A 16,091-nucleotide genomic window follows, 5' to 3' on the forward strand; every position below is an offset into this window, starting at 1 on the left:
AAAAGTGAAGCCAAGACCAATGAAAAATCAAATTTGAGAGCCGTAAACCAACCGTATGACCTACATTTTGCGTTTTCGTTGGAAATTATGGTGATTTGGTGGCAAGAGCCCAAAACAACCCCAACGCAACACAAGTAGCTTCAGTAAATGCATGGAGATAAAATCTTTAGAGTAAATTACATTTAGTATTTATTTATATTATTTTTTTAATAGAGATAAGACTCACCAACGCATATAGAACCCAATTTTTATTAAAAAAATTGTATAAATATATGTTAAAAATAAACATTTTTGAAATTTTAATACAGCCAGAAACTATTTATAAAGAAAACGTTGGTGCCTATGGCACGTGGACAACCGAAAACGAGTCCAAGCAGGACCTTTAAGCTCGAGTCAATGGCTCCCTGATCCAAAAAACAAAAATCCTTAACCAAACCAAGTAACATATTGTAATGGACGGTTCCAGATTCTAAGGACAGTTTCCAAGACTGTTTTCTTAATCATCACAAGTGCAACTAGTGCATTTTTTTGGCAGACACTTCACTAGATTAGGTTCTATCCTGGGATGAGTCGTATAAAAGAGGTTTTGACTTTTGAGTTCAATTGTTTCCTCCATGTATTGCTTATATATAAAAATATATAAAGACATTATTTTACCAACAATTTTTAATTTCTTAAACACTCATTTGTATTCTTGTCATCATATTAAATAAATGAAACGAAAATACCAAAATTAAACAAAGGTATATGAGAAGCAAAAAGTTAGAAATAGTGGGTTTGTCATTTTCTTTTTGGTCAATAGTTAGGTAGTTTGCCGTGGGAAAAATGGGGAAATGAGGTGGGAAAGCCTCCAACATGGGTGAAAAGGACCATATGAGTGCCTGATTTTCACTAAAACACTATCCCTCATCGAGTGTGTTTATCATTCCTCCTTAAATATATAAAGTTCATGCGTATGAAATTTCTAAATTTGGATGAAAGAGTCCAATTTATGTCTTGCTTACAGTGCTAAAATTTCATCTTATTTTTCGTGGCACAAAATTCAGATAAGTGAAGATTATTGATCATAACAAATCATTTGTCAACTCAAACTTGTAATCAACCAGAACCAGTTCGAATTCTGATTAATTATAATTACAATAGTCAAGAGGGTATACTTGCAGAATATCGACCATGCCCCAGCTAATCAAATTATCATAATTAGAACAAGAAAGCAACTCGGTACAATCCTTGGCCATCCATTCTATCTCTTCTTCTTCATTAGAATCCAAATTTGCGGTTTGATTATTACTTTTCATACCGGAAGTTGAGTCGGAGTCCCGCGCTTTGAGCAGTTTGTGTTGGTGTACTAGTTTGTCTCCTGCCAGTTCTTGAGTAGCAGAAGAGTGAGCTTTAGACGTAGAAACAAGAAGTTTTCCAGGTGTATGCTGCTTCTTTATGTCGCCAAGCTTTTTGCTCAAATGAGCATTCCAGTAGTTCTTGATTTGGTTGTCAGTTCTTCCTGGTAAACGCCCCGCAATCAAAGACCACCTTTACACAAATTAAGTAGTTAAACCAGTGATTCCTTATCAACATCGTTCGACGAAAGAAATAAATAAATATAACTAGCATATGGGCACACACAAGTGTGTGAGAAAAGTTTTTATTTTTGTTTTTGAAATAGAAGGAGAGAGGAAGAGAGTGATAGAGAAGGTAAAAGTGGGAAGTTTTTTATTTTTTATTTTTTTTAATTAGAGATATGTTAGGATTACATGTAGGTGAGGCTTTGAAAAAAAAAACAACAAAATTTGGTTATGTGAAATTACATTTCTGTCTCATATTTCTTATTCATGTTCTATTTTAATTAGAGGGTTAATTGGTAATTTCATAGAGTTTTGATTGACAATGAGTGTTTTATTAATTAGTAGAAATTACGGAAGATTTCAGTTTTATCTTGTTCCCCACATTATAAAGAAAGTTAAGGTTCTACTATAAAATCAATTGGTGATATGGAGAAAGTTACTTATAGGCACATGCAATGTCACTCATTTCCCCGATGTGGGATTGATACTCTCAACACAACTCCTCACATGTAGCAAATTTTCAAGTCTAGCTAGCACGTGGGTAACACATATCAGGTGACGTGGAGTACGTGTGGCCGTTGGGCTTCACACGTGGGACAACCTGCTTTAATACTATAAAGAAAGTTGAGGTTTCCACCATAAAACTAATTCGCAATAATATGGCAGTGTGATCTCAAAGTACCACTAGCAGTACTAAGACACTGGACTCACGCTACCTTCTATCATGGGATCTACACAAGTAACACAACACCTCGTGTTGTGTTTTATCCATCACAGAGTTAACTTACAGGGTAAATTACACTTCTATACCTCAGGTTTGGGGTCTATTTCAATTCCTTACAACATCTTTAAAACATTTCATTTTCATACCTTAAGTACTATTTTATTTCAAAATAATACCTCCGTTACATTTTCCATCCATTGATCTGTTAAATACTGACATGGCTGCCACATATATGCCACGTGGCTGCCAAATGTCTACCACGTGGCAAATAAAAATATTTTTTAATTTTTTTTTAAAACCTGAATTTTCTCAAAAATTGAAAAGAAAAAAAAAATTGAAATAGACCTCATCCCATCTCCCCGCAACCACCCCCCACAAACCCATAACCTTTTCTCCCCACCCACACCTGCCCAACTCGTCTTCCCCCTTCCTCTTGGCGACCCACCTAAGCTAGAACCCCGACCCTCATTTGGCCCGCACCTCCCATGGTGCGACCCACCTCGATGTCTCCCCCCCGCTACCTCACCCTACTTCACCCCCCTCCCCCGACAACCTCACCCTGCTTCCCCCCCAACCCCTCCTCCCCGAGGGGACCTAACTCCCTGCGTCCAACCTCGCCCAGAACCCAGATCCCGACCCAGGCGACCTACCTCGCCCAGAACCTGACCCCCACCCTCTTCTCATCTGCAACACCCACCCTCTTCTCCTTCCCCCATCCATGCCCTGCTCGTCAACAAGTCGGTCGGCTTCGACAACGAGGTATGCATTTAATTTTGTCCTTCAAAATTTGAATTTTTTTGGTGCTTGGTTGGTGGTGGTCTGGATGGAGTTAGGTTTGCTAAGGGTGGGTGGGGTTGCAAATGAGAGAAGGGAGGGTGGGGGTGAAGAAGAGAAAGGGCTCGGGGAAGGTGAGGGTTTGCTGGGTTTCTTGATGTGAGGGGAGGTGAAAAGAGTGGAGGAGAGGGAGGTGGGTTGGGGGGGGTGGGGTTGCGGGGAGCTAGGTTTTAGTTTTTCTTTTTTAAGATTCAGGTGGTTTTTTTTTAATTAAAAAATTATTATTTTTGCCACGTGGTGTGCCACGTTGGCAGCTACGTCAGCACTTAATGGATCAATGGATGGAAAATGTAACGGATGTATTATTTTGAAATAAAATAGTACTTAAGGTATGAAATTGAAATATTTTAAAGATATTGTAAGAAATTGAAATAGACCCCAAACCTGAGGTATGAAAGTGTAATTTACCCCAACTTATATATAGGTCTTACGAATACTCCAAAACACAAAGGGAGAAAAAAGGAGAAATGAAGCTAAATAAAGTAGGGAGATAGAAGAAATATATATCTTTGAAACCTGTTTCCAAGGAGATTATGAAGTCTGATAATGAGGTCTTCTTCCTGCTCAGAAAAATAGCCGCGTTTCACATCTGGGCTGAGATAGTTGAGCCACCTCAATCTGCAGCTCTTTCCATTCCTCTTCAGGCCTACACAGATACAGTATCATCATTATTACTCACAACTAAGCTCTCAACTTCTACATATGTTCTTTCTTTCTTCATGAACATTATACATATACAATATAATATTGTATACAAATTTAAGTTACCACTACACTTTCGCAGCATATGTATATATATACAGAGGGCCCTACCGGTAACCTTAGGAATGCGGTTCCAGCGGCCAATTCTATGTACCCTTATGTAGTCTAGCAGAATCTCATCTTCCTCCTTTGTCCATAACCCTTTCTTGTACTCATATTCTGCTTCCATTTTTTCCGTTGCAAACTCGCAATACACAAATTAAGAGACAAACGAAAGGGCTCAGAGGGCTTGGATTTTTTAGGAAAGTTATAGTTTGCGTATTATATGTATATTCAGGTATATATATACATACATATTATTATGTAGTACTGAACTTGTTAATTTCCTGGTTTGCAGTAGTACTGCAGACTGCAGTGGAAATCTCTTGTATTCTAGCTAGTAATAAATAAGCCCATGCAAGGTCTATTTTCTCATCAATATGAGATTCATTCTCAACACGTCCCCTAGCGTGGCAAATTTTCAAGCTTAACACGTGGACAACACAACGGAGTGAGGTGGAGCACGCGTGGCCGTTGGGGCTCCATACGTAGGACAACCTGCTCTGATATCATGAAAAAAAAGGCGGTTCCACCATAAAATATAGAGAATAGTCCAACTTACTTATAAACCTCTGTAAGGTCCCTTATTTAATTATAATATACATAATATTAGCTAGCTTGCTTGGTCGTGAGTGGTCGACCCACCCATGATCTTGTGTCCAAGGACCAAGAAGAGAGCTACCCACTTGGGTGGCCTAGCTGTTAGAAAAAGCAGCATCTACAAACCCGTATGTTCTTTCTCGATCGTTGGCCTCTTACTAATTTTCAAATGATGTTTCTTGTTTGTTTGGATGAAATACCTAAACGAGTTTTGTTAATGTGCTCGATTGTTGTTTAAATATGTGAGCTAGCTAAGAGTCACGCTAATTGAATAACATGTGTCATATAGAACATCATTGCCTTTTGGTCAAATTTCGTTTTTAGTTTGATGAGTCTAAATAGTTTAGTGTATGTATCACAAAGTTAATATTTCACATGCGTTCAAGTATGACTGCGAAAGTAGAAGGACAAACCACAAATTAAGAATTTTTCAAACCTCCCGCATTACGTGATGTGTGCCCTACAAGATTAGAAACCAACCATGTAAGACTTATGTAGGATTCACTTCACATGAGAAAGTGGGGATATATAAGACAGAAGAGTTGGAAAAGCTGTTGTTGCATATAGGATTATTTCTTAAACTAGAGCATAAACGCCATAAAATGTTTTCCAATATGAACATTAATTTATTTGATTGTCTAAAATAACGCACGTACACAAATGAAATTCCAAGAACATGAAAAACTTAATTTGATTGCTTAATCATACTGCAGCTTCACTGAAATGACCAGTTTTCAGGAAGAAGCATCATGGCAGCTCCGTATATGATCCATGCAAGTGGCTACAGATACAGAGGTATTGAAAATTTGAAATCAGTAAGAAACAATAATATTCAAGTCCCCACAATTCATTTCCACTGCTGCATATGTCCTTTTTTTCCTCAACGGTGAGAACCATGCATTAATGCATGCGAATACTTCACAATGCGCGGACATATGGGATGTATTGGTGCAGTACACGACTGAATTTGCATGGTTGAATTTTGACAATTATAATTTAACCGTTCAAACATCAATGTATCTCATGTACCGTATAAAAACCCTAATGCATGGCTTGGTTTTCGTAATTTCATAGCTTGTTACTATTGCATGTTTCCATGACTTCAGGGGTTGTTGATTTTTTTCAATTCCTTGCGCAATATAGTAACAATAATTGTACTGACCTGCTGGTTAATCTAAAGGGAAAGTTTCACGTGCTACGCCACAGCAGTTGTTTCCCCTCACCCTGATAATAATAGTAGTACTATCTGCTCGATCTGTTTTTTCCACAGTGAAAAACTTGGCGAAAATTTCCCAAGAAATCATAAATTCGTTGGTCGGGGTGCCTAGTTTTGGAGAAGTTTTTGATACAAGGATCACATTTAGAAAGCATATATATAAACCACGTAAACTAGTCCAAGCAGAGGTGGATGCATACTGGGACTTAGGTGATCTCAAGATCATTTGGAGTTCAGAAATTATACATATGAATGTCTTATGAGGACTCTTTGAATATTTGTACGGGTCCCTTTGTAGCTACTAAGTATTTGATGTAATATCTGCTAAGCATATCTCGATAGGTTGCATGGACAACACTCGAAACATTCTCTCGATATCACTAATCAAGTGTTCGACGAAATGCCTAATAAACTGAATTTTTTTTCTTTGTACACTTCGCACTCTGTTTCTATCTAAAAAATTGAACCTTTAACACTGCGATCACCCATGATTTGAATCCTGAATCAACCACTAAGTACAAGGTGTGACTTGCTTGAAAATTTGGTACAAATAGCTCTACCATTGAAGTTTAATTTACTGAGATGAGACCAGATACCAATTAATTTTGGATTGATATTTACACGACAAACAAATAGGAAGGATGGTTCTTTCATTGCATTGATAGAAGTCTAACTAGAAAAAGATCTCTCTATTACTTTGAGAGTAGTATGATTATTGTGGTCTATGGATAATTGGCATCCGGTATCAAAGAATTTTTTCTCCCTTTTGTTGCTTTCATATGTTTAGTTGGTTTTTATTATTTGTTAACCTGATTTCTACAATCCACGCTAGCACAACCTTGAAAGTTGAAAGAGAGGCAGGAATTGCCAATCCAAATATGCTAGAGTCCTCCTCATAACTTAATTATTGGTGACATTTTGAACTAATAATATAGGCACTTTAGAGCATCTACAAGGGAAATGTCAAAATTGTCACGTAAATATATAACAGTTAAAAATGGCAGCGAACTCTCTCCAATCGAGCCTTCAATTTCTTATGTGGCGCTGAATCATTTGAAGGCAAAACCTTTTGCTCTCAAATTTGACAGCAGATGTCAAATTTATTAAATAATTTTTTAATAAATTAATATAATATATAATAAATTTGTTATGTTTTTCAATTATTTGATTGGTTGTCTTAATCATTGGAATACATAAAAAGATTTAAAAAAAATTAGTAAATGACATTATTATTTAACATATTGGATGCATCAAAATATTGTACAAAACATATAAACCATCAAATATTATTTTGATATTTAAAATTTAGCATATCTTTTGAGAATGCTCTTAAGTTTCAAATTTTTTACCTAAATTGTGTGACTAATTTTTACCTTCACTTTTTTTTTTGGTTTTTTTTGGGGGGGGGGGGGTTGGGCGTGGGGTTCGAGGAGATACGGAGGAGATACGTCGTTCTGGTAGGTAATGGTGACCTCATTTCATATCATTCTTGTCAGAGTATAAACTGGGATTGATATATATTGGAGATCGGTCATTGTGAAGTCATTATCAATTAACGCACAGTAAATGTTGTTCAAACAATTAGCTGGGGTATCATCAGTAGACTAATAATAAAGCCATATACTGTGCATGTTTCTGGTACAACATTTATGTTCTGCTGCCCAGAGATTAATTGATGAAACACCGCTGTAAAACTTCCACCGTTATATCGCAAGGGATTAAAAGAAAAAGCAAACCGTCTAGCTGACGTGGAATAATCAATCACCGTTTGAGAGGCTTCAGAGTAGAGCTATTCATGGAGGAGGATTTTTTCTCTTTTAATCTTTTTTGTCCTTTTATCTCTTTTTATTTGAACAGTTATATACAGTTCAATTAGATTAACGTTTTGTTTTAATTTTTTAATAATAAAAAAAAAGACAAAAAACAATCTACAAGATGAAGAAAAAGAAGAGAATGAGAATAAAATAGAAGAAAATCTTACTTCATCGTTTATTTATAGCAGTAGCTAACCGAAGGCATGCATGTATTTCAATATCTACCCAGTTACAGTGGACCAATACGTATATAATATGTGGACATCATCGATCTGTTTTGGTTTTTGAATTGCAATGAATTCTCGTCGTACATGCCTTAAAGGCTAAAACACGAATCATTGTACTCGTCCTGCCCATGACTGTTGCCCACATTTTTCACAATGAATTCTCTCGCGGTTAAAACAGTACCATTTTAGTTTCCAAAAGAAAAAAAAAAAAAAACAGCACCATTTGATTTAGTACCAAAATAAAATATAAAAAATTCACCATGTATTCCAGGTCTTATATACGATGAGCTCTTGCGTTCCAATATCACTAATATTAGGAACACGCGCACACACACACAAAAGTTGCTTACTTACCATTTTCGTTCTTATTTCTTACTAAAAATTAAAATATTGTTTGATGACTATTTGGTTTTTCGTTTATAGCGTTGAACTTTTGATTCTTCATGCTTCAGATATAGAGAAAGTGCGGTTGAAAGGAGAGATGACGAAGAGTGGAGGAACAATGTTAAGAGAGATATAGAAGAAATGTATAAGGCGGTACATCAAAAACTATTCCACGTTGTTTTTACTTTCAACATATAAGACCTGTCCTAGTTAAGCAAACCCGTTGAGGGACCAAAAGTTAAATGATTTGGGTTTCTCCAACTGCCCATCCTAATGACACGGCCAGACACTCAATGCAAAGTAGCACACCTTATGATGTATTGCCACAAATGGAGGATTGATTGTTGGAAATTCAAACCAAAATATGCAAACCAGGGCATTTGTAAGAAATCCCATTTTCCAGTTGAAATATTCAGCAATCAGAGTGTTCTTTTTGGCATATAGTTTGTGAATTAAACATCAGCACTTGAGAATTTAAAATCAGAACAGTCCCGTAGGGAAGTGAGAATTATAAAGCTGTGATATACATGCAGCTGTATCAAACGGACCCTAACATTCCAAAAGTTGTGCACATTTTCGATTATTATTTGATCTAAACCTTGTCAGTAATATGGTTTTGTAGTAACGGGGCTGCGTCATGGCCAGATGGCGATTCTGGGCTATCACGAACATCGGAGTATTCTTCACCTGCAGCCTCCTCTTCTTTTGTTTTTCCCATATTACGGTATAAAACCCAACAGCTAAAATTGCTGCTCCAACTATGTGTACAATTAGAATTAAAGTTCTAAAAGACGTTAGGTGCTAGTCGGACGGTGGGCTGGGGCCTAGCGCTTAGGCGGCTAGGCGGGCGCCTAAGTGGACTAAGCGGATTTAAGTAAATATGTTATATTTCATGTAAATAAGTGTCTGTTTATACTTAAAATATATATAATAAATTACAAAATAGAATGAGATATATATTATGAAGTATTGAAACATAATGAAAACATGGGGAACAAGCATATAATTTGTGTTCATTTTAGTATTTAACAAGTTTCTTACAATTTATTAAAAAAAAATAATGCAAAATGAAAGTTATCTATTTTCTATCCAAGTGAGTTGCAGTCAGGCAAGTGTCTAGGCGTGTCTGGGCAGGCTAGGCGGGTGCCTCAGCAGGTCTAGGTGCCCTTTCTAAATTTTCAAACGCTTAGGCATTAATCGGGGCAGTGGTCAATCGCCTAGCGCCTAGGCAGCGCTAGACGGGGATTTGTAGAACAGTGATTAGAATTATTGAGGTTTGTGAATGGCAAATTTTTTATATAAAAATTTAGTAAATTAGACCTTACATCCTCTGACGTGGCAAAATCTGAGACATCAAAAAGCCATCCAAAATTGTGGTCTTCGATGCACAAGGCTCGTACAAAAGAGTGAAAATTTTGCCTGTTGGTAACAAAAAGCCATCCAAAATTGTTCACTACTACCCTTTGCAGAAGGCACCAATTTAAGAAATTATACGTACAGTTGGTAACAACGTTTTAGATGTATGACTACCTTCCCAGTGGCACAATTATAGTTCGTTTTTAGGTAAGAGAACGCCTCAACAATCCTGAAAAAAGGGAAGGGCGCCATTCAGGGTCAGTCACTTCATCGTGGTACTTCATTATATTAGTTAAGATAGTTCGATATGGTGGCTTATCCATACTTATGCATAACTTAGGAGAGATATGTGGACTGGATCATGGTACCAGTCCATAACAATCAAGGTCGAATTATGAACCTATTAATAAAGCAAATTCAATGAAGCAACAACTGGTATCATTAAAACTGAAACACCCGGTGGATGGCCAATAACCGAAGGAAAGGAAAGAATCGGTTACATTTTTCATTTCAGCATGCAAAGAACACCTTTGGGAAGGATCAAAGCTTTTCTCCTCTGTAGGAGAGAAGTTAGCTTACGAGCCACCGCATACGTTCACTCCAATTAATTTGTGAAACTTGCGTTCGCCTCGCTGGACCTCCCCACTGAGTTTTGGTGCCAAACTTCTGGATCCAATTAAAGACTCTCTCCTAGAGTTAGGTACCGACTTAGGCAGACACTTAAAGTAGGAAAGGAACTGATAGGGATGGGTTGTTAGAAGGATATTGCTATTTAGACCAATTTTTTAAACGCCTACATACTTTTGTTAGTTTTTGTTTATTGATTTTTTGTTAATTCATTCGATTTGATACCGAAAATTAAGAAGGTTGTGTGAGAGGTAAAAATAGGTGTGTGGATAGTCCCACTCTCAACGGCGGAGTTAGGAATTTGAAAGATGGTCTTTCATACACATGGAAAAAAAAAATTGAACTCATAACATGGGAATCAAAGCAATCTTTATAAAACTGAAAGACCTATTAAATTTAACAGAGAGAATCAAAAGAATTGTGCAATGCAACTTAATGGGAGGTAGAGAGATGGGTAACAAATAAAAAATATAAAAATATAATACAAAAAAATTCTGATTTAAATCGTTTAATAGAAGAGGGCAAAAAGGAGGTCCACAAATAATAGATGATTAGGTTGATTTAGATGATATTAAAATCTATTTTAAAACCCCCATCTACAAACTCATCATTTTATTAAACTACAAAGATAAAACAATAAAACTGCTAGAATCATAAGATGATGAAGTGGTTCAACTCAACTTCTTCATGATGAACAATCCCTCTTCCTCATGTCTCACAACAACTGTAGGTTTAAGGTTGCTGGAAAATTTCTTACAATGTAGTCAGGATAGGCTCGGGACCACTTTGGCCCTTAGTGGCTTTGCCCTAACCACACTTGTTGGAATATTAGAAGAAGAAAAATATGAACTTTGAAATTTAAAAGTCGACTCCAATAAAGTTTAGACTTGTTTCTACTCATTTCATGATTTGGTTGGTGTTTTTTGAAAACTCAGAGACTGGCTCAAAGTTTAGAGTAGTCCATGCTTGTTTCTAACTCCACACACTTTCACATTCCTACACACTCTCTCATATATAGAGAAAGCACGTGGTTGAAGATACTTTCAACCACACTTCTTTTACACGGCTCCTTTACTTGGAGGGAGATTAACTCTCTCTCCCAATAAAGCTAGCAGCTGTGGCCTCTTGTACACCAAGCATTCGTCTTGGTGTTGTATATTAATATGAATACAACTTTGACGTTAATATTTCAATATGGATATGGCTGGAGGCATTTATAGAGAGGGTTTAGGCCTTTTAAGTCCTTTGGATTTTAGGACATCTGTCCGTTCACCATCCTTAGCCTCGCTTGGCCTTATATAAGTCGATGAGATCAGTTGTAAACTATACTGTGATGCAAAAGGAGTCGTTTGGCTATAGAAAACAAACGTTTCTGTTTGGTCTAAGGTAATCTCTAATCCCTTCATATATATGTTTAATTATGCATGCTTCACATAGCGAATGCTATATCTCTTTCTCTTTTCAAACTTTTTTTTTTCTTCTTATCAATGACGATAGAACATTCGAAAACATAGGGGAATCAAGAATGTCAGCTATATCATCGGTGTTGCTCCTTGTTGTCCTCTATCTCCAATCAGAGGTTCATTCGTTGGCCACCCCTTCTAATCATGGTAAATTATTTCACCTATAATTCAAAATGATAAAACAAAAAGGAAAAATGAAAAACGTGTGTAGGAAAAAAGCCACCTACAAATAGACGCGGTGTATATATATGTAGACCATTTATGCAAAGGGATTTCCACTTTTTTCAAAAAATAAGGATTAGTTGTGGGGTTCACGCGACATCGAATTTTAATGATCCGAACTGTCTAGTTTGTAAGTTTCAATTCATAGATCATCCTTGCAAAAATTCAATTCAATCCAAAATCATTTGCATATTTAATTATCAAGATAGAATTTCATTGTTTTTTATATAACAAAGTATTTGTTAATTTTTTAAATCCAATTAGATGTCTTAAATATTTTCGATTTGGCTAATATTTTGCAAAGATGATCTATGAAATGCAACTTGAAAAATAGACAGTTCGGATTGTTGAAGTTCGACGTGGAGTAGGCCTTACACCTAGTCTCCATTTTTATAAAAAAATGAGAATTCCTTCCTTTAAAGACTTCATCTCTCTATATATATTATCACTGCAGACAGTTTATTCTCCATGAATGCGTGCAAATTAAAAGTTCTTCATCTCTTCACATTTTTTCAGATTTTAGCTACTTGAAATTCATACGCAATGCCACTGATTTTCCATTGGAAGATGAATATGACTACGTCATAGTCGGAGGGGGCACATCAGGGTGTCCATTGGCAGCAACTTTATCAGCAAACTACTCAGTGCTCGTTCTTGAAAGGGGAAGTCTTCCTACATCATATCCGAACGTCTTGACCCAAGACGGATTTGCATATAATCTCCAACAAGAAGATGATGGAACAACGCCGGTCCAAAGGATCATGTCTGAAGATGGTATTCCTACTGTAAGAGGCAGGCTCCTCGGTGGCACGAGCATGATCAGCGCTGGACTATACGCCAGAGCTAACATATCATTTTATAATCAATCAGGAATTGAATGGGACATGGAATTGGTTAATAATACGTACGAGTGGGTTGAGGACACTATTGTATACAAGCCAAATTCATTCCCGTGGCAATCTGTTATACGAGAAGCATTTTTGGAGGCTGGTGGATATGATCCGGACAACGGATTCAGTCTAGATCACATAAAAGGAACTAGAGTCACCGGTTCAACTTTTGACAATAATGGAACGAGACATGGAGCTGATGAGCTGCTTAATAAAGGAAACCCTAACAACTTGCGCGTTGCAGTTCATGCTACAGTAGACAAGATCATCTTCTCTTCCAATGAATCAGGCATGTTGCATCTTTGATGATTGAAAAGTTTATTTTAACCCAAAATTAAACCATTTGACTAACATTCTACGTAAGAAAACATTTCTTTTTAAGGATGACGAGTCGAGTAGGGCTTAGTCAAAATTTGAGTGAATTTTTCATTCCTATTTTACCCTCCACAACTAGTAGGCACGCATTTTGCACATCATTTATGTATACATTTAATTTTCTTATTTATATGAGATTTAATGAAAAGCCCTTAAGATTAAAAAAAAAAAAAACACTTAATAGAAATTTATTAATAATAAGGAAAAAAAAGCAGTGGCATTTTCATAAATAAGTTGAAGTTTAGTATCAGTATTGTAAATAAATTGAAGTTAAAAAAAAAAAAGCAATGACAGTTTCATAAATAAGTTGAACTTTGGTGACACCGACTGTTTATATACGATTAGGTCAAACTATTTAGACACAATTTGGTGAAACTAAAGGTGCATATTTAGAAGGGAAATTATTATTGGCACTCAAAAAATTGTCATTTTGCACTTCAAACTTTCTATAGTTGAAAAGAAAAATACATTTTATGAGGAGTATAAGATGAAATTTTTGAAGTGCTGATAATAGTTCACTTTAGAAAAATCAAACTTGATATCTGAAATAGAGGTTAATGGACCTTCAATAGAGACAGTGCCCTTAACCTTGGTTTTCTTCTTGAGGTTGGTGCCGTGTGTAAAAGATGATGATGGAAAACATTTTGGAAAGAATTTTTTCTAATCAATTGATAAAAATTTTAATTTTGAAAATGAATTACTCTGGCTAGGGAACTTACCACTTTGTATAGTGGCAATGCTTGTAATTCGATTAAAAAATGTTATCAAATCATTTTTCTAGGTGGATTATACATACTAGTGTAAATAGGAGGGTTTTTCCCAGAATATATATGGTTGATTGTTTATCCTAGAATATATATTGGTTAATTGGGCCTAAAATAAAAAGAATGCTAAGTTTGTCATGTGACTCATGTTGCACCTCAATATGTGAAATAATATATCCTATTTCCATTCATTTTTTCGATATTAAGTATCTCTAATGCAGGTTTGTCAGCTACAGGAGTCATATATAGTGATTCTAACGGGACATCTCATCGGGTATTTGCAAACGCAGAAGTTATATTGAGTGCAGGAACACTTGGGACTCCTCAACTTCTACTACTAAGTGGCATTGGCCCAGAATCTTATCTATCATCTTTGAATATCACAGTTGTTCGTGATCATCCTTTCGTTGGGCAGTTTGTTTATGACAATCCTCGTAATTTCATTAACATTTTGCCTCCAAATCCAATAGAAGCCTCAATTGTTACGGTTCTAGGCATTACAGATTATTTCTACCAATGTTCTCTCTCGAGCTTGCCACTTACTACTCCAGCCTACAGCCTTTTCCCCACTCCGTTGGTTGTAAATTCAACTTTCGCCCACATTCCTAGCAAAATTCCAGGACCTTTGTCTCATGGTTCTCTCACGTTGAATTCATCCTCTGATGTGAGAGTCGGTCCAAATGTCAGATTCAACTACTTCTCAGATCCGATGGACCTTGCTCATTGTGTTAGCGCCATGAAAAAGATGGGTGATTTATTAATGACAGATGCATTAAAACCATATAAAGCCCGAGATTTGCCGGGCATAGAAGGTTTCAACTTTTTGGGACAACCATTGCCAAAGAACCAAACAGATGATGCATCCTTCGAAACATTTTGTCGAGATACAGTAGCCTCGTATTGGCATTACCACGGTGGATGCCTTGTCGGGAAGGTGGTTGACGGCAGTTTCCACCTTAACGGGATCTACGGATTACGCGTTGCTGATGCCACCCTATTTCCTGCTGCACCAGCAAGCCACCCTCAGGGATTCTATTTGATGTTAGGAAGGTATGTGATACACTTTTATTTGCAGTTGTCAATAATTTTTTTGGTTGAATGGCTTGCTTAATAACAAACTCTATGCCACTGCTGCTCTATTAGTTCTTTCAAATTTTCTGCATTTGGGCAGGTACGTGGGACTTCAAATTCTGAAAGAAAGGTCAACTTGGGGAATATTGTTGGAAAAATAGGATCTAATTGCTATATTAAATCACATGAAAAATCAAGAAATAATTCATGCAATTATATATCTCACAATAATGCATGGAGTAACCAATGTTAAATGAACATAATAGAATGGATTAGAAAAACCTAAAAAATACGATCGAGGCAAGTGTTGACACTTTGTCCTTAAGACAAGTTTACGTCCTACTATGGTGCTCATGGTCGATCTGCTCATGTCTCCCAAGATACAACAACTACATTCTTGTAATAGTAGCATTCCAAATCACATGTAAAACAATGAAAAGTTCTTTTGGTGATTATAGGGAGCTTCCCTATTTATAGAATGTGAGATACATCTTTGGAAAGCATGTGACTATTCATGAAAAGTCAAAAGTTGCAACACTTCATTTAAGTAGATATATATTTCTACTAAAAGGCTCTATTTTTAATTTTCATTCAATTAATAAATTTAATATAATAATAATATTATCAAATTTTCCAACAAAACTCAGTATGACTCTCCAATATTAAAGTAATAATAAACCCATGAGCTATGCCATACACCTTTTTATTGGATGCCAATTTACGATGAGGCAAATAATCATATCTTTTTTCTTTAAGTGGAAAATAGGGGACGGCCCTCTGTTCTGTGCGTGTGCGCGTCAACTATCAGGTTTTTCTGTATATTTTATCATTATTTTGTCATTATTGCTAATAAAAGTTAAAATTTGTGTCCTTTTTATTATATAAAAAGGAAAGTGTTATTGACATTCTAAAATCCAATCCTACACTCATTACAAATATATTTTTTTTCTAATATAGAAAGTTTTGAGTGTAAAATTAAATTTTTAGAGTGCTAATAACAATTCTTTATAAAAATATTTAAAATTTGATTTGAACTCATATAACGACAAAAATTAAAACGCCCTTGATAATACGGTGCGTTTTAATTTGTTTTGTTTGTTTAGAAAGTTATAATCAATATCCCAGTGGAAAAATGGACCAACGGTTCGATATTGAGATCAA

The 16,091-nt window shown here is 36.0% G+C and overlaps 2 protein-coding genes across 3 annotated transcripts; one reads left to right on the forward strand and one right to left on the reverse strand.

The window, feature by feature from the left end:
- Positions 1–1,053: 1,053 nt before the first annotated feature.
- LOC125477854 (transcription factor WER-like) lies at positions 1,054–4,750 on the reverse strand. Its single transcript, XM_048585362.1, has 3 exons — positions 3,934–4,750; positions 3,637–3,766; positions 1,054–1,530 (listed from the first exon to the last, which is right to left on the reverse strand). The coding sequence occupies exons 1-3, from the start codon at positions 4,049–4,051 to the stop codon at positions 1,125–1,127; spliced, it is 654 nt and encodes a 217-aa protein (XP_048441319.1). The 5' UTR covers positions 4,052–4,750; the 3' UTR covers positions 1,054–1,124.
- A 6,529-nt stretch (positions 4,751–11,279) lies between these two features.
- On the forward strand, positions 11,280–15,117 carry LOC125477590 ((R)-mandelonitrile lyase 1-like). 2 transcript variants are annotated; one of them, XM_048584883.1, is made up of 5 exons: positions 11,280–11,531; positions 11,643–11,755; positions 12,347–13,009; positions 14,081–14,909; positions 15,031–15,117. In XM_048584883.1, the coding sequence occupies exons 1-5, from the start codon at positions 11,452–11,454 to the stop codon at positions 15,089–15,091; spliced, it is 1,746 nt and encodes a 581-aa protein (XP_048440840.1). In that variant the 5' UTR covers positions 11,280–11,451; the 3' UTR covers positions 15,092–15,117. The 2 variants fall into 2 exon arrangements, with proteins under 2 accessions (XP_048440840.1, XP_048440841.1); XM_048584884.1 differs by having other exon boundaries at positions 11,284–11,531; positions 11,660–11,755.
- Positions 15,118–16,091: the final 974 nt, after the last annotated feature.

This window comes from the organism of the source record quoted next, unplaced genomic scaffold (assembly GCF_019419815.1).
Source record: "Pyrus x bretschneideri cultivar Hongxiangsu unplaced genomic scaffold, Pyrus_bretschneideri_v1 Contig22, whole genome shotgun sequence".
NCBI classification, from domain to species: Eukaryota; Viridiplantae; Streptophyta; class Magnoliopsida; order Rosales; family Rosaceae; genus Pyrus; species Pyrus x bretschneideri.

Excerpts from the sequence above, each read along its gene's own strand:
- LOC125477854 (XM_048585362.1), bottom strand. The coding sequence starts at position 4,051 with ATGGAAGCAGAATATGAGTACAAGAAAGGGTTATGGACAAAGGAGGAA. Across the intron at positions 3,767-3,933 it reads CCGCATTCCTAAGGTTACCG|GCCTGAAGAGGAATGGAAAG; the intron begins GTAGGGCCCTCT and ends GTATCTGTGTAG. Across the intron at positions 1,531-3,636 it reads CATAATCTCCTTGGAAACAG|GTGGTCTTTGATTGCGGGGC; the intron begins GTTTCAAAGATA and ends ATTTGTGTAAAG.
- LOC125477590 (XM_048584883.1), top strand. The coding sequence starts at position 11,452 with ATGAGATCAGTTGTAAACTATACTGTGATGCAAAAGGAGTCGTTTGGC. Across the intron at positions 11,756-12,346 it reads GGCCACCCCTTCTAATCATG|ATTTTAGCTACTTGAAATTC; the intron begins GTAAATTATTTC and ends ACATTTTTTCAG. Across the intron at positions 14,910-15,030 it reads TTCTATTTGATGTTAGGAAG|GTACGTGGGACTTCAAATTC; the intron begins GTATGTGATACA and ends GCATTTGGGCAG.